The sequence below is a fragment of the Scyliorhinus canicula genome, chromosome 7, assembly GCF_902713615.1.
Source record: "Scyliorhinus canicula chromosome 7, sScyCan1.1, whole genome shotgun sequence".
NCBI lineage: Eukaryota > Metazoa > Chordata > Chondrichthyes > Carcharhiniformes > Scyliorhinidae > Scyliorhinus > Scyliorhinus canicula.
Window position 1 is genome coordinate 65,568,948 of NC_052152.1, and position 17,504 is coordinate 65,586,451.

At 43.9% G+C, this 17,504-nt stretch overlaps 1 protein-coding gene across 3 annotated transcripts in view; it reads right to left on the bottom strand.

Moving 5' to 3' along the window:
* LOC119969040 (nectin-4-like) overlaps nucleotides 1-17,504 on the bottom strand; it is an 87,984-nt gene that overhangs the window by 60,822 nt on the left and 9,658 nt on the right. For all 3 annotated transcript variants that reach the window (XR_005461284.1, XM_038802191.1, XM_038802192.1), the window contains exon 2: nucleotides 2,377-2,712. Coding sequence is in view for 2 of the 3 variants with exons in the window: in XM_038802191.1 (XP_038658119.1) it covers nucleotides 2,377-2,712 (336 nt within the window). In the remaining variant the exon portion in view is untranslated. The remainder of the gene's footprint in view (nucleotides 1-2,376; nucleotides 2,713-17,504) is intronic.

Below are 17,504 nucleotides of genomic sequence, written 5' to 3' on the forward strand. Positions count from 1 at the left end.
ACGTGGTATACAAATGGCCTATAGTGTCTTCTCCAAAGCTCCGCCATTTGTGGCCCTGCTCCCAAGGGATTAACAGGCTCTGCCTCTCCCTCCTCCGCATCACGTCAATGATACTGCTTGATAACAATAAAAGCAATTGCCAGCTCAACTTCTCCATGATTTTCCCGAATCAAAAACTGAATGGACGTGAACATCAAAGTGAGGTATTCTAGCAATGCCCTGACCCACAGCCCCCTCAGGATCTGGGACATCCACCTATGTGCATCCCCCTCTGTGAGTACCTTGCCACTGAGCATCACTCCCTCCCCACTTGCCCACGGTTACCTCTCTTAATTCCACCTGAATGAAGCACTTCGATCCTCAAGAGACTCAGTGGACCCTGTGACTCCCCCAAGGGTGAGGAATGAGGGCAGTTGAGTGCATTCAATGGACCTACGTTCTAACATCATGGGAGAACGAGACTCTACCATTCATCATCTGAACTGAGTGTCTGTTGAGCACGTTTACCATAATGCCTTGCATTGGGGGCCACATCTTTCTAGTATGAAAATGTGAGAATTAGCCTTGGAGTTCAATGCTTGCGGGCTAGGCTTGCAAATGGTTAACAATTGGGTTCCAATTAATTGTACGCTCATGCATTGCAATGCTGATTAAATTGCCACAATTGATTCATCAAGGAAGGGTCAGGGAAATGATTCAACAAGTGGCTTCCCCTTGTGGCAGGTAAGGCACACCTGATGCATGTGAAGACTCCAATTTGCAGTCAACTTCATCCTTCGAGAGCACCCTCAATCCCCCAGCTCTTAATCACGACTGTGGATTAAATGAGTCTTTCAACTTGAACAGCCAGCCACCCATACACAATCTCTGGCATAGTCTCAATAGAAAGCTCGTTCCTTCAGGCTTCAAAGTGTGGGGATTCATTCTAACTGCACTCTTCCTCCCTCTTGTGAGGGTCTTCAGTCCTCATGAGGCTAGTAACCGCCCCATGTCAGAGTCAGCCTGGCATCTTATGGGACTCTACCTGGGAACCTCACAGTCACCCCCAGTGCTGAGCCTGTGGATTCACCTGCTCCCACCCACTTTCCAGCTGCCAGTCTCGAAGGGCAACCCCTCAGTGAGGGGCCTGAAAAATCGTAAAACGCAATCTCAACAGTGAAAATCGCGTTTCCTGATTCTCACACATTTTGTACCTGAATTGTCCTTTTCATTGATGGCTAACGCAGGATAAAAATCCCCCACATTGTTTGACTGTTGTGATTTGAAGAAATTATAGAACCAAATAGGAACAATGTCCCGTAGCGAGTGAGGTTAGTATCACCGAGAAACTTAATGCTATCTAACAAAGCTCTGGTTAGATATGGGGCCTTCGCGGGGAATGTGTGGCCAAAGCCTAGTCCCATTTCCTCCACGGAGGAGCCCCACTCACCAAAACTCCTCAGTGCAGAGAGATTGGGGCGTCATTTTTAAACATCCCCCTAAGCCACAACTAAGAGGTCCCTGGGGCCCCTACACCCTCTCCCCCCCACATCCAGGCAGGACAACCCTGGCCTGATCACTGCCATGCAGAAAATGCCAACTTGACACCCTGGAAGTGCCCCTGCCAGCTGGTAGTGCCATATGGGCAGCTTGGGTGCCAGACTTGCAGTGCCCAGATAGTACCAGCAATGCCAGGGTACCATCCTGCCAAGAGGACATTCACCTGGGGGTCTCCAATCCCCTGGGAGACTCCCACGAATGCTTTTCTATCTGTGGAGGCCAGTACTGAATGGCGCTCGCCCGAGTTCTCCAAGGTGTAGGGGATATATCCCAATGCCTTGGTTATCTCAGGGAACTGTGTATTAAAGTGAGACGAGTTGTCTTGCTCTAATGTCCAGATTTGCCAAAAAGTGATCCTGCCCACAATGGGCGGTATTCACATTGCAAAGTCTCATGAGATCGCTTTAAATTTCGCGAGGCGTAGCGAGCTGGGTAGATTCTGGGAGCACGGTCTCCTGGCAGTTACTGCCCACATTGCGCTGTGAGACAGACACCCTGGAAGTGCTCTGCCAGCTGGAAGAGCCATATGGGCACCTTGGGTGCCAGGCTGGCAATGCCTGGGTGTCAGGCTAGCAGTGCCGAGGTGCCCAGGAGGCACCAGCATTGCCAGGGTACCACCCTGCCAAGTGGGTGAAAGTCAATTGATACCATTAATAAGAAGCTTGGTCAAATAACTGTTGAGAAAGGTTTGTAGAGGTAGTAATAGAAAATACAGAGACGTTGGGTATGAAATCCATAATTAAAATAGTCATGTATGTATGGGCTGTGGGAGGAGATAAACTGAGAAGCCTTTTTAGGTTTCAAACTTTCTTATACTCTTATTTGTATCTATCATACCATTTACAGTGAGGCAGGTCTTCACAGTCTTTTGGCCACTTTTGAATGAATTAAAGACACACTGATAACATCCTTCATCTTCAAACTTCACTCCAGACAGTACGATAGTGGACACTTGCCTCTTCGATTGTGTGAAAGCAACCCGACCAATAAATGATTCTAATACGTTGCGTCCAAATTTTCCACTAAATGTGGCGATGTTGATCTCAGATTGGCCATTTAACTTTTGCCAGGTGACCTGTAGAATATCTTCTAAATGTGAAGTACAGCTGAATGTAACATTTCCACCTAAAAGCACTGTCATGTTCTTCTGTGTCTCCACATCCAGGGGTTTCCCTATGAAATAGAAAAAAATAGTAAAACAAGTCAGTCATTCACAAACATCATCTGTGCTTAATTCTCTTCTAAAGTACACAGAGGCTCACGAGTTGTAGTGGATTATTCGGCCACTTGTGGCTCAGTGGTAACATTCTCACATCTGAGTCAGGGGTGGAGTCTTAGAGTCCTTTAGTGGTGGGTGGCGCTGTAAATGCAGCGAGCCATTCTAAATTTCACCAAGGTTCTGTGTTTAAGTCGCAATCCAGACACTGGATTGCTAAATCTGGATTGACACTGCCAGTGCGGTAGTGAGTGAGCATTGCTGGTGGAGGTGCTGTCTTTCAGATGAGATGCTAAACATAGAATTTACAGTGCAGAAGGAGGCCATTCGACCCATCGGGTCTGGTACAGCGCTTGGAAAGATCCACCTAAACCCACACCTCTACCCTATCCCCACACCTCCACCCTATCCCTGTAACCCCAACTAACCTTTTTTTGGCACTAAGGGCAATTTAGCATAGCCAATCCACCTAACCTGCATATCTTTGGACTGTGGGAGGAAACCGGAGCACCTGGAGGAAACTCACGCAAACACGGGGAAAAAGTGCAAACACCGTACAGACAGTGACCCAAGTCGGGTATCAAACCTGGACCCTGGAGCTGTGAAGCAACTGAGCTAACAACTGTACTACCATGCTGCCCTCTCAGGTGAATGTCAGAGATACCACAGGGAAGAGCAAGGAAGTTATCCCCATTGTCCAAGATAATATTGATCCCTGATCCTATATCATTAAAATAGGTTATGTAGTTGTTATCATATTAGTGACTGGGGGACCTTTCCGTGCTGTTTTTGGATTCTGCATTCCACACAGTAACTATACATTCAAGTGTACTTTTAACGAGCTGTGAAACATTTTGGAAAATTTTGACTGAATGAACTGATGTTTATGATAACATTCTTAAATTAAATTCAACTCAGGGTGGTGCAATGAACGCCCATCTGCAGTCTTTAAACCCTTTGAACAGTCAAACAGTACCTCATAATTAAAGTTCTCTGAGAATAAAGTAAACACCTTCCCACCTGCAGCTTTAAACAGTCTGTCAATATGCCAAGTTTAAAGATCTGCAAGATGAAGGTAAAAGTGGTAGAAACATTTGAAGATTTTTTTTCAGCCAGTTTCATTGCCCTTTAAAGTATTGAAACCTCTCTGCAAACTAGAAGCCTAAAGACTTTGAACTGCATTGTTTACATATAATTTCACTGACCATTGGGCTGGATTCTCCCAAAATGGGACTATGTCTCCACGCCAGCGTAAAAACACTAGAGTTTACTCTAGAGGTTCCTGCAAAAAAGTACAGCTAATTCAATGCCCTGCTGGGAACTAGCAGTGACCCGAAGTAATCCACGCAGCTTTAGCTGCGGATACGGGTCCCGCACTTCCGGTCTGGAGTCAGCGCATGTGCACGGCGGCGGCCTCCAGTGGCTGAGCTCCATGGCGGACTCAGGCCACGGAGACAGACATAAAAATTAGACCGCCCCCCGATTGGCTACGCACCCGAGCGTCTGACCGCACGGATCTAACCCCCAGCCGCCTGTAAGGACCCCCCCACCCCCCCGTGTCCGATCACCTCGCCCTCGCCCTAACCAGGGCGGCCGTGGACTGAGTCCGCAGCCGCTATGCCAAGATCCCGACCGGCAATACCAGGTTAGTTCCACGCCGTTGGGACCTCAGCCGGTTGGGAGCGGAGGATTGCTGGGCGGGCCTCTGTCATTGGCCCCCCCAGCCACGCAGCGTATTCCGCGATCACGCTGATTCTCGAGTCCTGGAGAAATGCTGGACAGTGCGGGCCCGATTGTGGCGTGAAATTGGGTTCTCTGCCCCGGCGCCAAACGCGATTTTGGCACGGGGCTGCGGAGAATCCAGCCCCACTGTCTTTTACAAACCATTTGATTGACAGGTTCAAGCCGTTTCAAAGGAAGGATTACTATTGTTTATTTATATAGCTCTTTCGGGTCCATTAACTCTGAGGAGCAGCTGTTTTTCTACTGTTGAGGCTGTCTCTTTGTTTTCAGTATCTGGATGTTCTTGAGAACCTTCATCTCACAGATCTTTGAACTTGGCATGCTGTCAGACTGTTTAAAATGTTTAAGGCAACAGATGGGAAGACCAGAAAAATAACCTCCACCTCAGGAAAGACCCTCAGCCCGAGCCCCTGACACCCACCTTGGCATCATGGAGGCAATTGCAGGGAGGTGTTATCACCCCTTGCCACCCCTTGGACTGAAAGCTATTGTGGTGAATGTGTAACCACTATAATTCACACTGTATATTACTGTGTCCCTGTGGGCTCCATCTGTGAGCCATTGTGCGGCTCTGCCCACAGGGGGAGATGAAGAGCATGTGCAGGGCTCCGCCCAGGGCTTCGCCCCCATCAGGAAGTATAAGTGCTGCGGTCCTGCGAGTCCGCCCTCAGTTCAGCATAGTCGCAGGCAGGCTCAGTTGTAAGCCGATTAAAGCCACAGTTTACTTCAACTCGTGTCTCTGAGTGAATTGATGGTCGCATCAGCTGTCAAGTCCCGTTTCTCAGCACTTGTATCAATTCACGTTAGCGTGGAGAATCCCAGAGGGCAGGTGAATCTGGCATTGTACCCGTAAATTAAATTTAAATTAGGGATAATTACCTGCTTGCATGTTCCCAACAAGCCTGGGCGGGAGCTTTGTTGTGGCTAGCGGGCGGGCTTGGAGACATGCAATGGATTTTACGACTGGAGTGAAACCCATTTTTTTTCCCAATGGCAGATTCACCAGGCCATCGGGATTCCTGCCGTTGACTGGAGGCCCTGCAGAATCCCCTGTCACACCTTCCCCCATGTTTCCAGCACCAGTGTTCTAGCACAGCAGGACTTTGCTGACCCTCTGCCACTAACGGAAACATGACCCAGTTTCCAAGAGGGGTTCAACCTAACTGCACAGCACATTTCTGGCAGGATTCTCCCTACTAAGAGGGAATTCTCATTACCTGACCCTGAATTCCAGAAATGCGGTAGAAGAAGGAGTAACCGGGTAGTTACTGGAGCAGGAACGTCCTGAAGATAGGAAGATAAGAAACAAGGTCCAGAGTAGAGTTGTCAACATTTGGATGTATCCGTTTCACCACATGATCTCCTGCCTGCAAGGCCATGCCCATTCAAACAGCCATTTTTCCACCAATACTTTTAAAATGATCAAATTAACTTGTTTGAGGAAAATATTTTCCCTTTTAGCATTCTTATCGTGGAGATTAACCTTTAACTCCTGGAGACGCCCGGCCAATCCTGGATGGTTGGCAAATGGAGGGTTCTGGAGGGTGGTGCGATTAACCCTCTCTGGAGCAGCAGTATTTGACTTTGTCTCAACCAATCTGTTCAGTTATGTACCTCATCATGCAGACTTTCTTCCTGCAATTCTAGGTTACTGCTCATTGTTGTTCTTTCAGTACCCATACCTTATCTGTCAGGAATTCGCTCCAACAATTTCTTCATCATCTTATTATTATTATATTAGTCATGTCATGCTTGAGGCATAATGTCTGCACTTATCAGTGTTTTCCACATATTCAGAGGCATGTGTACGCACATCATGAAAGAATGAATCAAATATTAAAGGAACAATGCTGATTAAAATGAACCAAACTGCAATTTTGCATATATTTTTGTGCAAAGAAAATGTGCAATATGGTGACTTTGTAATAAAGCGCACTGAAGTGCAAGACTGAAAATTATGGGGATTTATCGTTAATTATTATAAAAGAAAAAGTCAGCTCCATATATCAACCAAGTTCTGTTTATAAAATAGCCTATTAGTTAACTGAAAATTGCAAGGTAGTTTTGACATCCCTTGTATTTCTCTTGAGAGTAAAATCTAACCAGTTGTGATGTTCAGACTCAACACCTGGTGGTGGGAACATGCAGTACAGAGGGCATTGAAATGAAGGGAGAAGAATTCTAACTGAAGATATCTGCTAAAGCTCGTATTGAACTTTTTATTGATATAGGAAGTTTCAACTAAAGAGGGACACACACAGACATGTCAAAGCACATCACTGGGGTGGTGGCCCTGACTAAAAAACCTCTCATAGACAAAGGCTTCTCAGGTATATGTGGTTTTCTGTCTTTCTGGCAGATACCTGGAGACATTCCCTGCTGAGGGCAGGAGATGACTACATGCAGGTGGTCTTTTCCCGACCAATCGGATGACTCGATTTAAGACATTACGTTGCATGCCGAGAGACAAGGGTCAGAAAGGGATGTCAAGGTAAGTTCGGACTTTGGGACTGGAACCAGAAAGTGTGATCTGGTCAGTCACTGGAGTCATGTGGAAGAATTTTTTCAGTGGACTGACCACCTGGGGATGAGCTCCTTCACAAGGGTTTTACTAAACAACCGGTGTTGTAAGCAGATACTATTGTTTAATGGGTTCTGTCAGCTGGATGTACCTTTAAGAAATGGGTGTTTATCAAATAGCTGCAGTGATGTCAGTGTGTGTGTGTGGAGCTGGGCTGTCTGTCTTTTACTTTTGTTTTGAGCTGGCAGCTCCAGTGGGTTTAGTTTCATTTTCAGAGGTGGATAGCTGCATTCAAAGCAAGCAGCTGTATAATGATCTCTCTCTCTACAAGCTAAAGAATGAATCCACATCATTGATGATTTCAAAGTAATACCTGTTTCTGTAGAGCATTTAAACCAGCCCCAGGGGCTGTTTAGCACAACGCTAAATTGCTGGCTTTGAAAGCAGACCAAGCAGGCCAGCAGCACGGTTCGATTCCCGTAACAGCCTCCCCGAACAGGCGCCGGAATGTGGCGACTAGGGGCTTTTCACAGTAACTTCATTTGAAGCCTACTTGTGACAATAAGCGATTTTCATTTTCAAACCTACTGTCTTTATTTTAAAAAGGATTTAACTTATGGATGTTGTTTGGGAAGTTATTAAGGGTTACCTATAGAATATTGTATTTGGGAAAGTATCAGTGTTTGTAAGTGATAAGGTATTTACTGTGTGTTTATAAAGTGTTAACTGGATTCATCGAATAAACGTTGGTTTGTTTTGAACATACTTTAGATCTCTGTTGCACCACACCTGTAAAGTGGGTCCTTGTGCTCCCACAACCAAAATCGATTAAAAGTTGAGGGTCAGGTGAAGTTCGTAATATACTTTGGGGTTCTCTAAACCCTGGCCCATAATAGTTCAGAAAGTTCTCCACATAAAGTGGAAATTGTATCTAAAGTAGTTTCTTGTTATTGATACTCAGTAGTGTCCAGACCATAGAGAGTAACGAGACCCCCTGTTTAAGAGTCTTGCAGCTTTGGACGACTACGAGCAGGGATCCTGACAATTGAAGAAATAGCAAAATGAATTTTGGACAGGTTTGACACGAAATATGGAAAAGGGAAATTCCCTGTAAAGCAAAGGTTATCCGAGAGGGGGGATGAACCAGTGGACAAGGCTGCTTACTGGACGTAGGGGTCCTCTTGTAGGTGAGCTGAAGACGTATTAGCACCAGAGTAAGGGAAAAGTGGCTAGGCAGGAGCTGGAGGAGTGAGGTGGTTGTAAATGTGCAGTGGAAACATCCCCGGAAGCCCCAAATGTTAAGAACAAATAGGATGAGGCATCTGTGAGGTGGGATGTATGCTCCAGCAGCTAGATAAGGTGAGGAGAGGGTGATTCAGGGTTGCTGTGTGTAATTAACTAAAAGTAGTCGAAAGAAAAGTGATTGAAACTATTAACAGAATTTATTAATTTTGCATGCTTGTATTTTAAGCTGTACATTAAGTTTTAAGTTGTGATGTTAAGACAAGTGTTGCAAGAATGCAAAATGCAAAGGAGGTTCCTGGTAATAATATCTTTGTGCATGTTTTCTTTGGCACTCTGAATTCCTAACCTGTTGTAATTCACACTTCTAGGTTGCATAGAAATATATAAGTATGAATATGATTATTAAGAGGCCAGATTTTCCGCTCCTATTTTCATCGGGAGGGTTCGGTGACGGTAGCGTAAAATCTCACAAATCACATTTTATGTTGGCAGAAAAGCTCACTGTGATTGTCCCTTTCCCAGTCAGTGACGTGCAACGGCAGGAACCTAATTTCAATGATTTGTACCAGTAATCGAGCCTCTATTCAGGAAACCCCCTACCCCTCTACTATCCTGTCAAAACATCCACGCACATAATGGACATAAAAACATGGGTGTATCCTTGTTTTGGCTTCACTGTGAAGTTATTATTCTGGATGGAAGTCTATGAATGCAAGGATGTATACATGCACTGAGCCAATTGCATTTGGAATGGTCATGCAGAAAGCAGGTTTGAAATCATTAGTAACAACCAAAACACCCTAAAATGTGATTAACTCCGAAAATAGTAGGTAACAGAATGAGGCAAAATTATTGGAACATAGAAAGATGTAAAGAAAATGCAATAAAATATTGTGAAACTCATTCCGCTTTAAAAGCTTGTGGAACGAAAGCAAATCTGGAAGGGTGTGAACTACTTATGAAAACAATAGTGAATAGAGGTTCGGAGAAATATTCCATGGGAAATGGATCATACATATTTATCATGTCAGGAGAAGATAAAAATAGTTATATTTGGGCACTTGAATATTAACTCTAAAAGAACATTTGCAGTGTGATTTGATTAATTTCACGAAAGTTGAAATTACAGCAACAATGTACATTCACTTGGATTCCAAGTGAAATAAAAATAAATTTGAGACTGACAAAGGTAGCTACACTGATTAGTCATTTGAAGTAAAGAGAAATTGTCTTGGTGTAAACAAATCAGAATGTTAGAGAGTTTATATGTCAAGCAGACTTTTAACTGAAGCAAAATTAGAGGAGGCTAATAAATTTCCCAAAAGATCAGATAATATTGGGAAAACTATCTCATTTCGACATGCCACGAATGGGAGAAGGAATAGCTTTAGTATTCTCTTGGACAGGAAACATTGCTACAAGATTGCTTGCACTGATATTTAACTTTGGAAAATACCTTACACAAATTCTTATTATCATAGAATTTACAGAGCAGAAGGAGGCTATTCAGCCCATCGAGGCTGCACCGGCCCTTGGAAAGACCACCCTACCCAAGGCCACACCTCCACCCTATCCCTGTAACCCAGTAACCTCACCTAACCTTTTTTGGACACGAAGACCAATCCACCTAACCTGCACATCCTTGGACTTTGGGAGGAAACCGGAGCACCCGGAGGAAACCCACAAAGACACTGGGAGAATGTGCAGACTCCGCACACAATGACCGAAGCTGGGAATCGAACCTGGGACCATGGAGCTGTGAAGCAACTGTGCTAACCAATGTGCTACCGTGTTGCCCAATTGTTGTAGGGGTTGTACTTCTCATAAATGTAATTGTTTTAAAGGTATTAAGTATACAGAGTTCTATGTAGAGGATCAGAGGCTGGATTCTCTGCCCCGCCACACCACATTTCTGCCCTGACCTGCCGGCAGGATTCTCCGTTACACCAGCCGTTCAATGGGGTTTCCCATTGTGGGGCAGCCTTACGCGTCGGGAAACCGCCGGGCACCGGCAAAACGGAGAATCACACCGGCGGAGAATCCTGCCCCGAATTTTACTCTTCTGCAGGAACTTGCCTCGCAATTGAAATGGCTTCTTTACATGATGCTGGAACATTGAATCAACAGATACGTGATGATTTCTTGAGACAACGGGAGATTCAGAACTAGATATATAAAAGTCCTCATTATCTTTTTTTTTAAAATTTAGATTACCCAATTATTTTTTCTATTGAGGGGCAATTTAGCGTGGCCAATCAACCTACTCTGCACATTTTTGGGTTGTGGGGGCGAAACCCACGCAGACACGGGGAGAATGTGCAAACTCCACACGGACAGTGACCCAGAGCCGGGATCGAACCTGGGACCTCAGCGCCGTGAGGCGGTTGTGCTAACCACTAGGCCACCGTGCTGCCCTAAAAGTTCTCATTATCAACAGTGAACGTTCAGTGTAAAGTTTTTGGCAAATTATATCACTTAAAAATATTAGATTCATTATTTAAAATTTTGGACATCAATAAACTCAGAATCAAAACCATGGGTTTGATTCCCGGATTGGGTCACAGTCAGTGCGGAGTCTGCACATTCTCCCTGTGTCTGCGTGGGTTTTACCCGTGTGCTCCAGTTTCCTCCCACAAGTTGCGAAAGAATTCTCCCTCAGTGTAACCAAAAAGGCGACGGAGTGTGGCGACTGGGAGATTTTCACAGTAACTCCATTGCAGTGTTAATGTAAGCCTACTTGTGATACTAATAACGTTTATTATTATTATGATAACAACTCAGAACTTCTTCCAATTAAGTAGGATGGCGGCTGTAAGAACCATTTTGAAGCAAATTTTGCCATGCTAACCAAGTTGAGTGTGCGCATTAGTTTGGCCTCCAAACCGAGATTAAAGAGACATAGGCCTGGAATCACAACTAGTGATGACACAATCTTCTTTTACATAGAGGGGTTAGACTCCACATATATGGAAAAGGTATGCTCCATCATTGGTGCCATGATTTTTGCATTTGGTTATGATGAGTCACAACTCTCAATCAAGGAAGTTACACTGCACACCAATGGCAACAGGAATCTGATCAAAAAGACATTCCCCCTGCACATCAACCAGGTTTTGCATGTGGACTACCTCCAACCATGACATGGTATTGAAACCCTCCAGATTGTCTATGCAACCATTGATTATGCTTATATGATGTGTTCAAACTGATGATGGCCTTCTGACTCTATGCTACATGATGTCAAAAAATGACTTTTCTGTGCAGAAAAACCCCAAATTAAATAACGTTGATTACTAGTTCAGTGATTGTGAGAAAACAAGGATGCGGCTTAATTGTTTTAGTATTTACTTGAAGACCTCTCGTAAGAAAGGTAGTGCCCTAATATGCTATCAGGAAGGACACCTACATTTTGAGCAATTCTGACCAGTCACAGGGTTAGGAAAAAATTCAACTTTAAAAGCAAGATGTTGTCACAAAGCCACACAAGGTACCAGCCTCCCCGGACAGGCGCCGGAATGTGGCGACTAGGGGCTTTTCACAGTAACTTCATTGAAGCCTACTCGTGACAATAAGCGATTTTCATTTCATTTCATTTCAAAAGAATAAAAAATCCGAGTGTTGTTCACACACTTTTTAGATATCACTTTCAAGATTTAAATTTTCAACACTTAGGTCAGAATATTTTTTTTCTTACAATTAATGTTCACCCTTGGTTTTGAACATTATTTGTGAACATCTGTCAGTTTGGCAGAGAATTCAACACACAGCAAATAAAAAACTCACTAATAAAGAGATTCAAAACTTTCAAGCACAAATGTATACACATCATATTCTGATGTTAACACAATTAGGTGCTAGAAACCACACCAACTTCAATATCATAGCTTCCTTTGCCTATTTGGAACACCTGAGAATTACTTTAACCAAGAGGAAGTGATGTAGAATTGGCTTAGTCTATGGAAGTGTTAAAATGTGAACTTAATTAAATATAGCTCAAAGTCTTGTGCGGAAAATAAACATTATTTTCACAGGCCCAGAGAAACAGACAGAAGCCTTGATAGGGAGGACTTTCCAAGGAGCTAACCAGGCTTAAACCGATAACATGACATATATTTTCTGAAAAGCTTTGATTTGATTCTATCCGAGCAATTCTTGGGACAAAGAAGTCTAACAGTGAAATTGCCAATAGTCATGTTATTCAGACGTAACATATTTTCTTTACATTACAAACATTGGCAAACAAGTAGTCAGATCGGTGAAATCCAGGAGGAAGTAGGAGATCTTTGCAATTAGAGGGTTAAGGTCTTATTAGATCTCCCTCAAACTCAGACAAAGATAGCTGAAGCTACGCTTTATACTTTGGATTGTAAGCATAAAACTTATTTGGTTGTTTGCATATCCTGACAATTTCATTACCCTTGAGGATTTGAAGTTTTTTTTTAAACTTTGTAGTATTCAAATCAATAATGTTATCTAAGATTGAAGAGTGCAGGAGGGCATGCCAGGAGCAGGACCTGGCATACTGAAAAATGAGGTGCCAATCTGGTAAAGCTACAATACAAGACTACTCGCATGCTGAAAGGGGGTAGTTTTAGACATTATATCGGAATTAATTTTAAAACTCGAGCTATCCATTAAGTGCTGAAGGAGTTAAAATTCTTCTGTATTGATCTGTGTCACACAAGATGCTTAGCTGAAGTTGCTAGCTGTAGGAAAACACCCCAAGGAAACATTTTGCTGGTGATGGGGCCCCAGGAAAGGGAAGTAATGGATGGTCATTCTTAAGGATGGCAATAACAATATGGGATCATTCACCATTTTGCTGTGGTGCTAAATTGTCTGGCATGGACAGAAAGGGAGTTTTAATCACAAAGAACAGTTTATTGTTGCAACATTTGTACCTTGGGAAAATAACATTAGAAGTTAGGGGAGTCAGACAGGAGAGGTAATTTATATGGATAGGCCTGATAATGGAAAACCGGTGATGAATATTAGAGGACAGGATGTACGAGTCTTTGTACTGATTGGATATTATAATTAAGTAGAGGTGCCTATGTTATGATTGGTTAATTGTTCACATACACTATGAATGATGTAAACCTAATTGATAATCGTGACTGGACATGGATAGCAAGTAACAACTGATCAGTATATGCTAATTTCTTGCAATCAAATCCGGAGTATAACTATCTGTGTAATGCTTGAATTAGGGCTCTCCAGTGAGTCAAGTTAGAATGTCACAAGCCCTTGCTATAGTTTGAATAAAGGCTTTGGTTGTAATTACAAAGAATCTCAGTCTGGTTTCTCATGAACGGGAGAGTGAAGTACACTATAGCTGAATAGCAATATTTTTCTCTGCAACACATGCCAACCAACATAAGCAACAAACGATAGACAGAGCTAAGTGATCCCACAACCAATCAGAACTAAGCTCAGCAGACAGCCACATCCAGCTGTGAATGGTGGTGGACAATTAAACAGCTCACTGGAGGAGAAGGCTCCAAAAATATCCCCATCCTCAATGAGGAGGAGCTCAGCACATTAGTGCAGAAGACAAGGCTGAAGCATTCACACTAATCTTCAGCCTGAAGGGCAGCACGGTGGCACAGTGGTTAGCACTGCTGCCTCACTGCGCCGAAGTCCCAGATTCGATCTGGGTCACTGTCAGTGTGGTGTTTGCACATTCTCCCCGTGTTGCGTGGGATTCACCCCCACAACCCAAAGATGTGCAGGGTAGGTGGATTGGCCACGCTAAATTGCCCCTTAATTGGAAAAAATGAATTGAGTACTCTACATTTATAAAAAGAAAATCTTGAGCCAGAAATGCTGAATAGATTATCCACCTTGGTCTCCTCTAGACATCCCCAGCATCATAGATGACAGTCTTCAGCCAATTTGATTCATCCAACGTGATATCAAGAAATGGCTGGAGGAACTGGATACTGTAAAGGCTATGAGTTCTGAAAATATTCCGGCAATTGTACCGAAGACTTGTACTCCAGAACTTGTCATGCCCTTAGTTAAGCTGTTTCAGTACAGCTACAACACTGGCATCGCCCTGGCAATGTGGAAAATTGCCTCTGTATACCCTGTACACAAACAGCAGGACAAATCCAACCCGGTCAATTACCACCTTATCAGTCTAGTCTCGGTCATCAATAAAGTGATGGATGGAGTCATCAACAGTGCTATCAACTGGCACTTACTTAGCAATAATCTGGTCACTGACATTCAGTTTGGGTTCCGCCAGGGTCAATCAGCTCCTGACCTCATTAAAGTCTTGGTTCAAACATGGACAAAAGAGCTGAACTCCAGAAGTGAGTTGAGAGTGACTGCCCTTGACATCAAGGCAGGATTTGACCAAGTATGGCTTCAAGAAACCTTAGCAAAACTGGAGTCAATGGGAATCAGGGGGGAAACACTTCACTGATTGGAGTGTTATTGTGGAAGTTGTTGTGCTTGTTGGAGGTCTGTCATCTCAGTCCTGGGATATCACTGCAGGAGTTCCACCTAGGCCCAACCACCTTCAACTGTGTCATCAATGATCTTCCTTCCAACATAAGGACAGATGTGAGGATGTTCGCTGATGATTGCAAAATGTTCAGTACTATTTGTGACTCTGAAGCCACTGAAGCAGTCTACTTGTAAATGCAACATGACCTGGATAATATCCAGGCTTGGGCTGACAAGTGGCAAGTAACATTCGTGCCACACAAGTGCCAGGCAATGACCATCTCTGATAAGGGATAATCAAACCATCGCCCCTTGACATTCAATGGCATTGCTATCACTAAATTCCCCACTATCAACACCCTGGGGGTTGCCATTAATCAGAAACTGATCAGGAACAGCCATATAAATACTGTGGCTACCAGAGTAGGTCAGAGGCTAGGAATCTTGTGGTAAGTAACTCGCCTCCTGACTCCCCAAAGCCTATCCACCACTGACAAGTCAGGAATGTGTTGGAATACTCTCCACTTGCCTGGATGAGTGCAGCTCCAACAACATTCAAGAACTTCAACACTATCCAGGAAAAAGCAGCCTGCTTGTTTGGCACCCCTTCCACAAACATTTACTCCCTCCACCACCAATGCACAGTAGCAGCCATGTGACAATCTGCAGGGTGCACTGCAGGAACTCATCAAGGCACCGAAGGCAGCACCTTTTAAACCAAAGAGCACTACCATCTAGAAAGACAATGGCAGCAGATACATGAGAGCACTGCCATCTGGAAGTTCCCCTCCAAGTCACCCACCATCCTGACTTGGAAATATATCGGCGTCTCGTCACCATCACTGGGTCAAATCCGGGCAGTCTCTCTCTAAAAGCACAGTGGGTGTACCTACACCACATGGGCAGCAGCGGTTCAAGAAGGCAGCTCACCATCACCTTCTCAAGGGCAATTCAGGACGGGCAACAAATGCTGGCCCAGCCAGTGAAGTTCGCATACCATAAAAATAATAAAGTGTTATAATGTTAAAAAAATTATGGCTCACTCATTAAACCTCACAAACCTAACTTTTCCAGAAGTCTTAATTAGAAGATTTTAAATTCTAATAGAGGAGACGTTTTAAGACAGACAGATCTGTTACAATATTCTGTATATGTTTCTTCCCGAGATCATTTTGTTCAGTTTGACAACGTTAGTTTAAAAAAAAAGGCTTTTTATCTGAAAACCAAATTGCTATCTAGCATAGATAATTAAGCTCTTACAACGTATTAGAATTTATTTTTATAGTTGTAGTTTTAATCTAGCAATAAGTTCAAAAGGAAGATTTAACATTGTCAGTTAGGTAGGGGTAAAAATGACAGAACTCTAAACAGTAATACTTCAATATCTCTTGTGGGTTCCTTATGTAGTGTTTTAACATGTCCCTCAGAATTACAATAAATTCCCATTTGCATGCATTATGCATTTCAGTCATTATGAGGAAGATTGAAGTTCCCCAGGATGACCATTGGAGACTCATCAGTCATCTGCCTGATTGTAACTCACAAAACTATGCCAACCTCTCCTGAATCATTTTGTGGCCTGACACATATTCCTAATAGTAACATTTTCCCTTTGCTGTTTATTTACATTTTATGCATAGAAATGCAGTACCATTTTTGCCAATCTATTCCATTTTAACTCTGTTCTCTACATTGCCAAATTTTGCCACCACATTTCGTGCCCTCTCTTCCTGGGCCTTCCTAAAACACATGCGAGTTAATTCTCAAATTATTTTATAATTTCAAAAGGATTCAGTCTATCTGACAACACTTATTTCTTCTCTGTGTGCCGGCACTGCGAGCTCATCCATTTTTTGCATTATCCCCTTTTCTTAACTTAAATGTGTTCTGCTTGTCCCATCCCTCCTGACAAATGAATTTAAATCCACCCATTTTGCCTGATCAAAACTTTCTGCAAGAACACACAATTGCATCTTGGCAAAGTTTCCTTTTCCCTAAAACAGTAAAAGCCATAATCATTAGTTTATCAGCATAGAGATTCCAATCAACCGCGCTGACTTTATTCAGAGCAATTCACCCAAAATTGGAAAAGGCAGCACCAAAGATCACAGAATGTTAAGTGCAAATTAGATCCAATGCAAACTGAATTTCTGTAATCTTTAATCATCATTTGGAATTTCCGCTAATTCACATAATCACAGAATTGTTACATGTAGAAGGTCATTTGGCCCACTGTTGATGCACCAGCTCCTGAATGAATAATTTACCTCCTGCCACTCTCTTCCATCTTCTCCCCATAACCCTGCACATTGTTCCTTTTCAAACAACAGCCTAATTCCATTTTGAATACCTCAGGCAGTGCACTTCGGACCCTAACCACTCGCTGTGAGAAAAATTGGTCGCGATTCTCCGACCTCCTGCCGGGTCAGAGAATCGGCGCGGCGTCGCGCGATTGGACGCCATTCTCCGATGCGTGCCAAAACGGGTGCCGGCTGCACAGAGAATCGCCGAAAACAGCTGTAGCCGCGATTCTCCGGTGGAGCAGGGATTCTCTAGGCCGGATGGACCGAAGTCCCGCCGGCGCCGTTCTAACATGCTATAAAACAGTGTCAACCAGTCGTGCTGGCTGACGCTGCAGGAGGATGTGGGTGATGGCGTGGAGCGGCCCCGGGGGGGAGGGGGGTGGGGGGGGCGGTGGTTGACGGCATTGGGGGTGGGGAGCCCAGGAGGGGGAGCAGCACGGCCGTGTCTGTGGGCGGTGTGGGGCAGGCTGGCGGGGATGGGGGC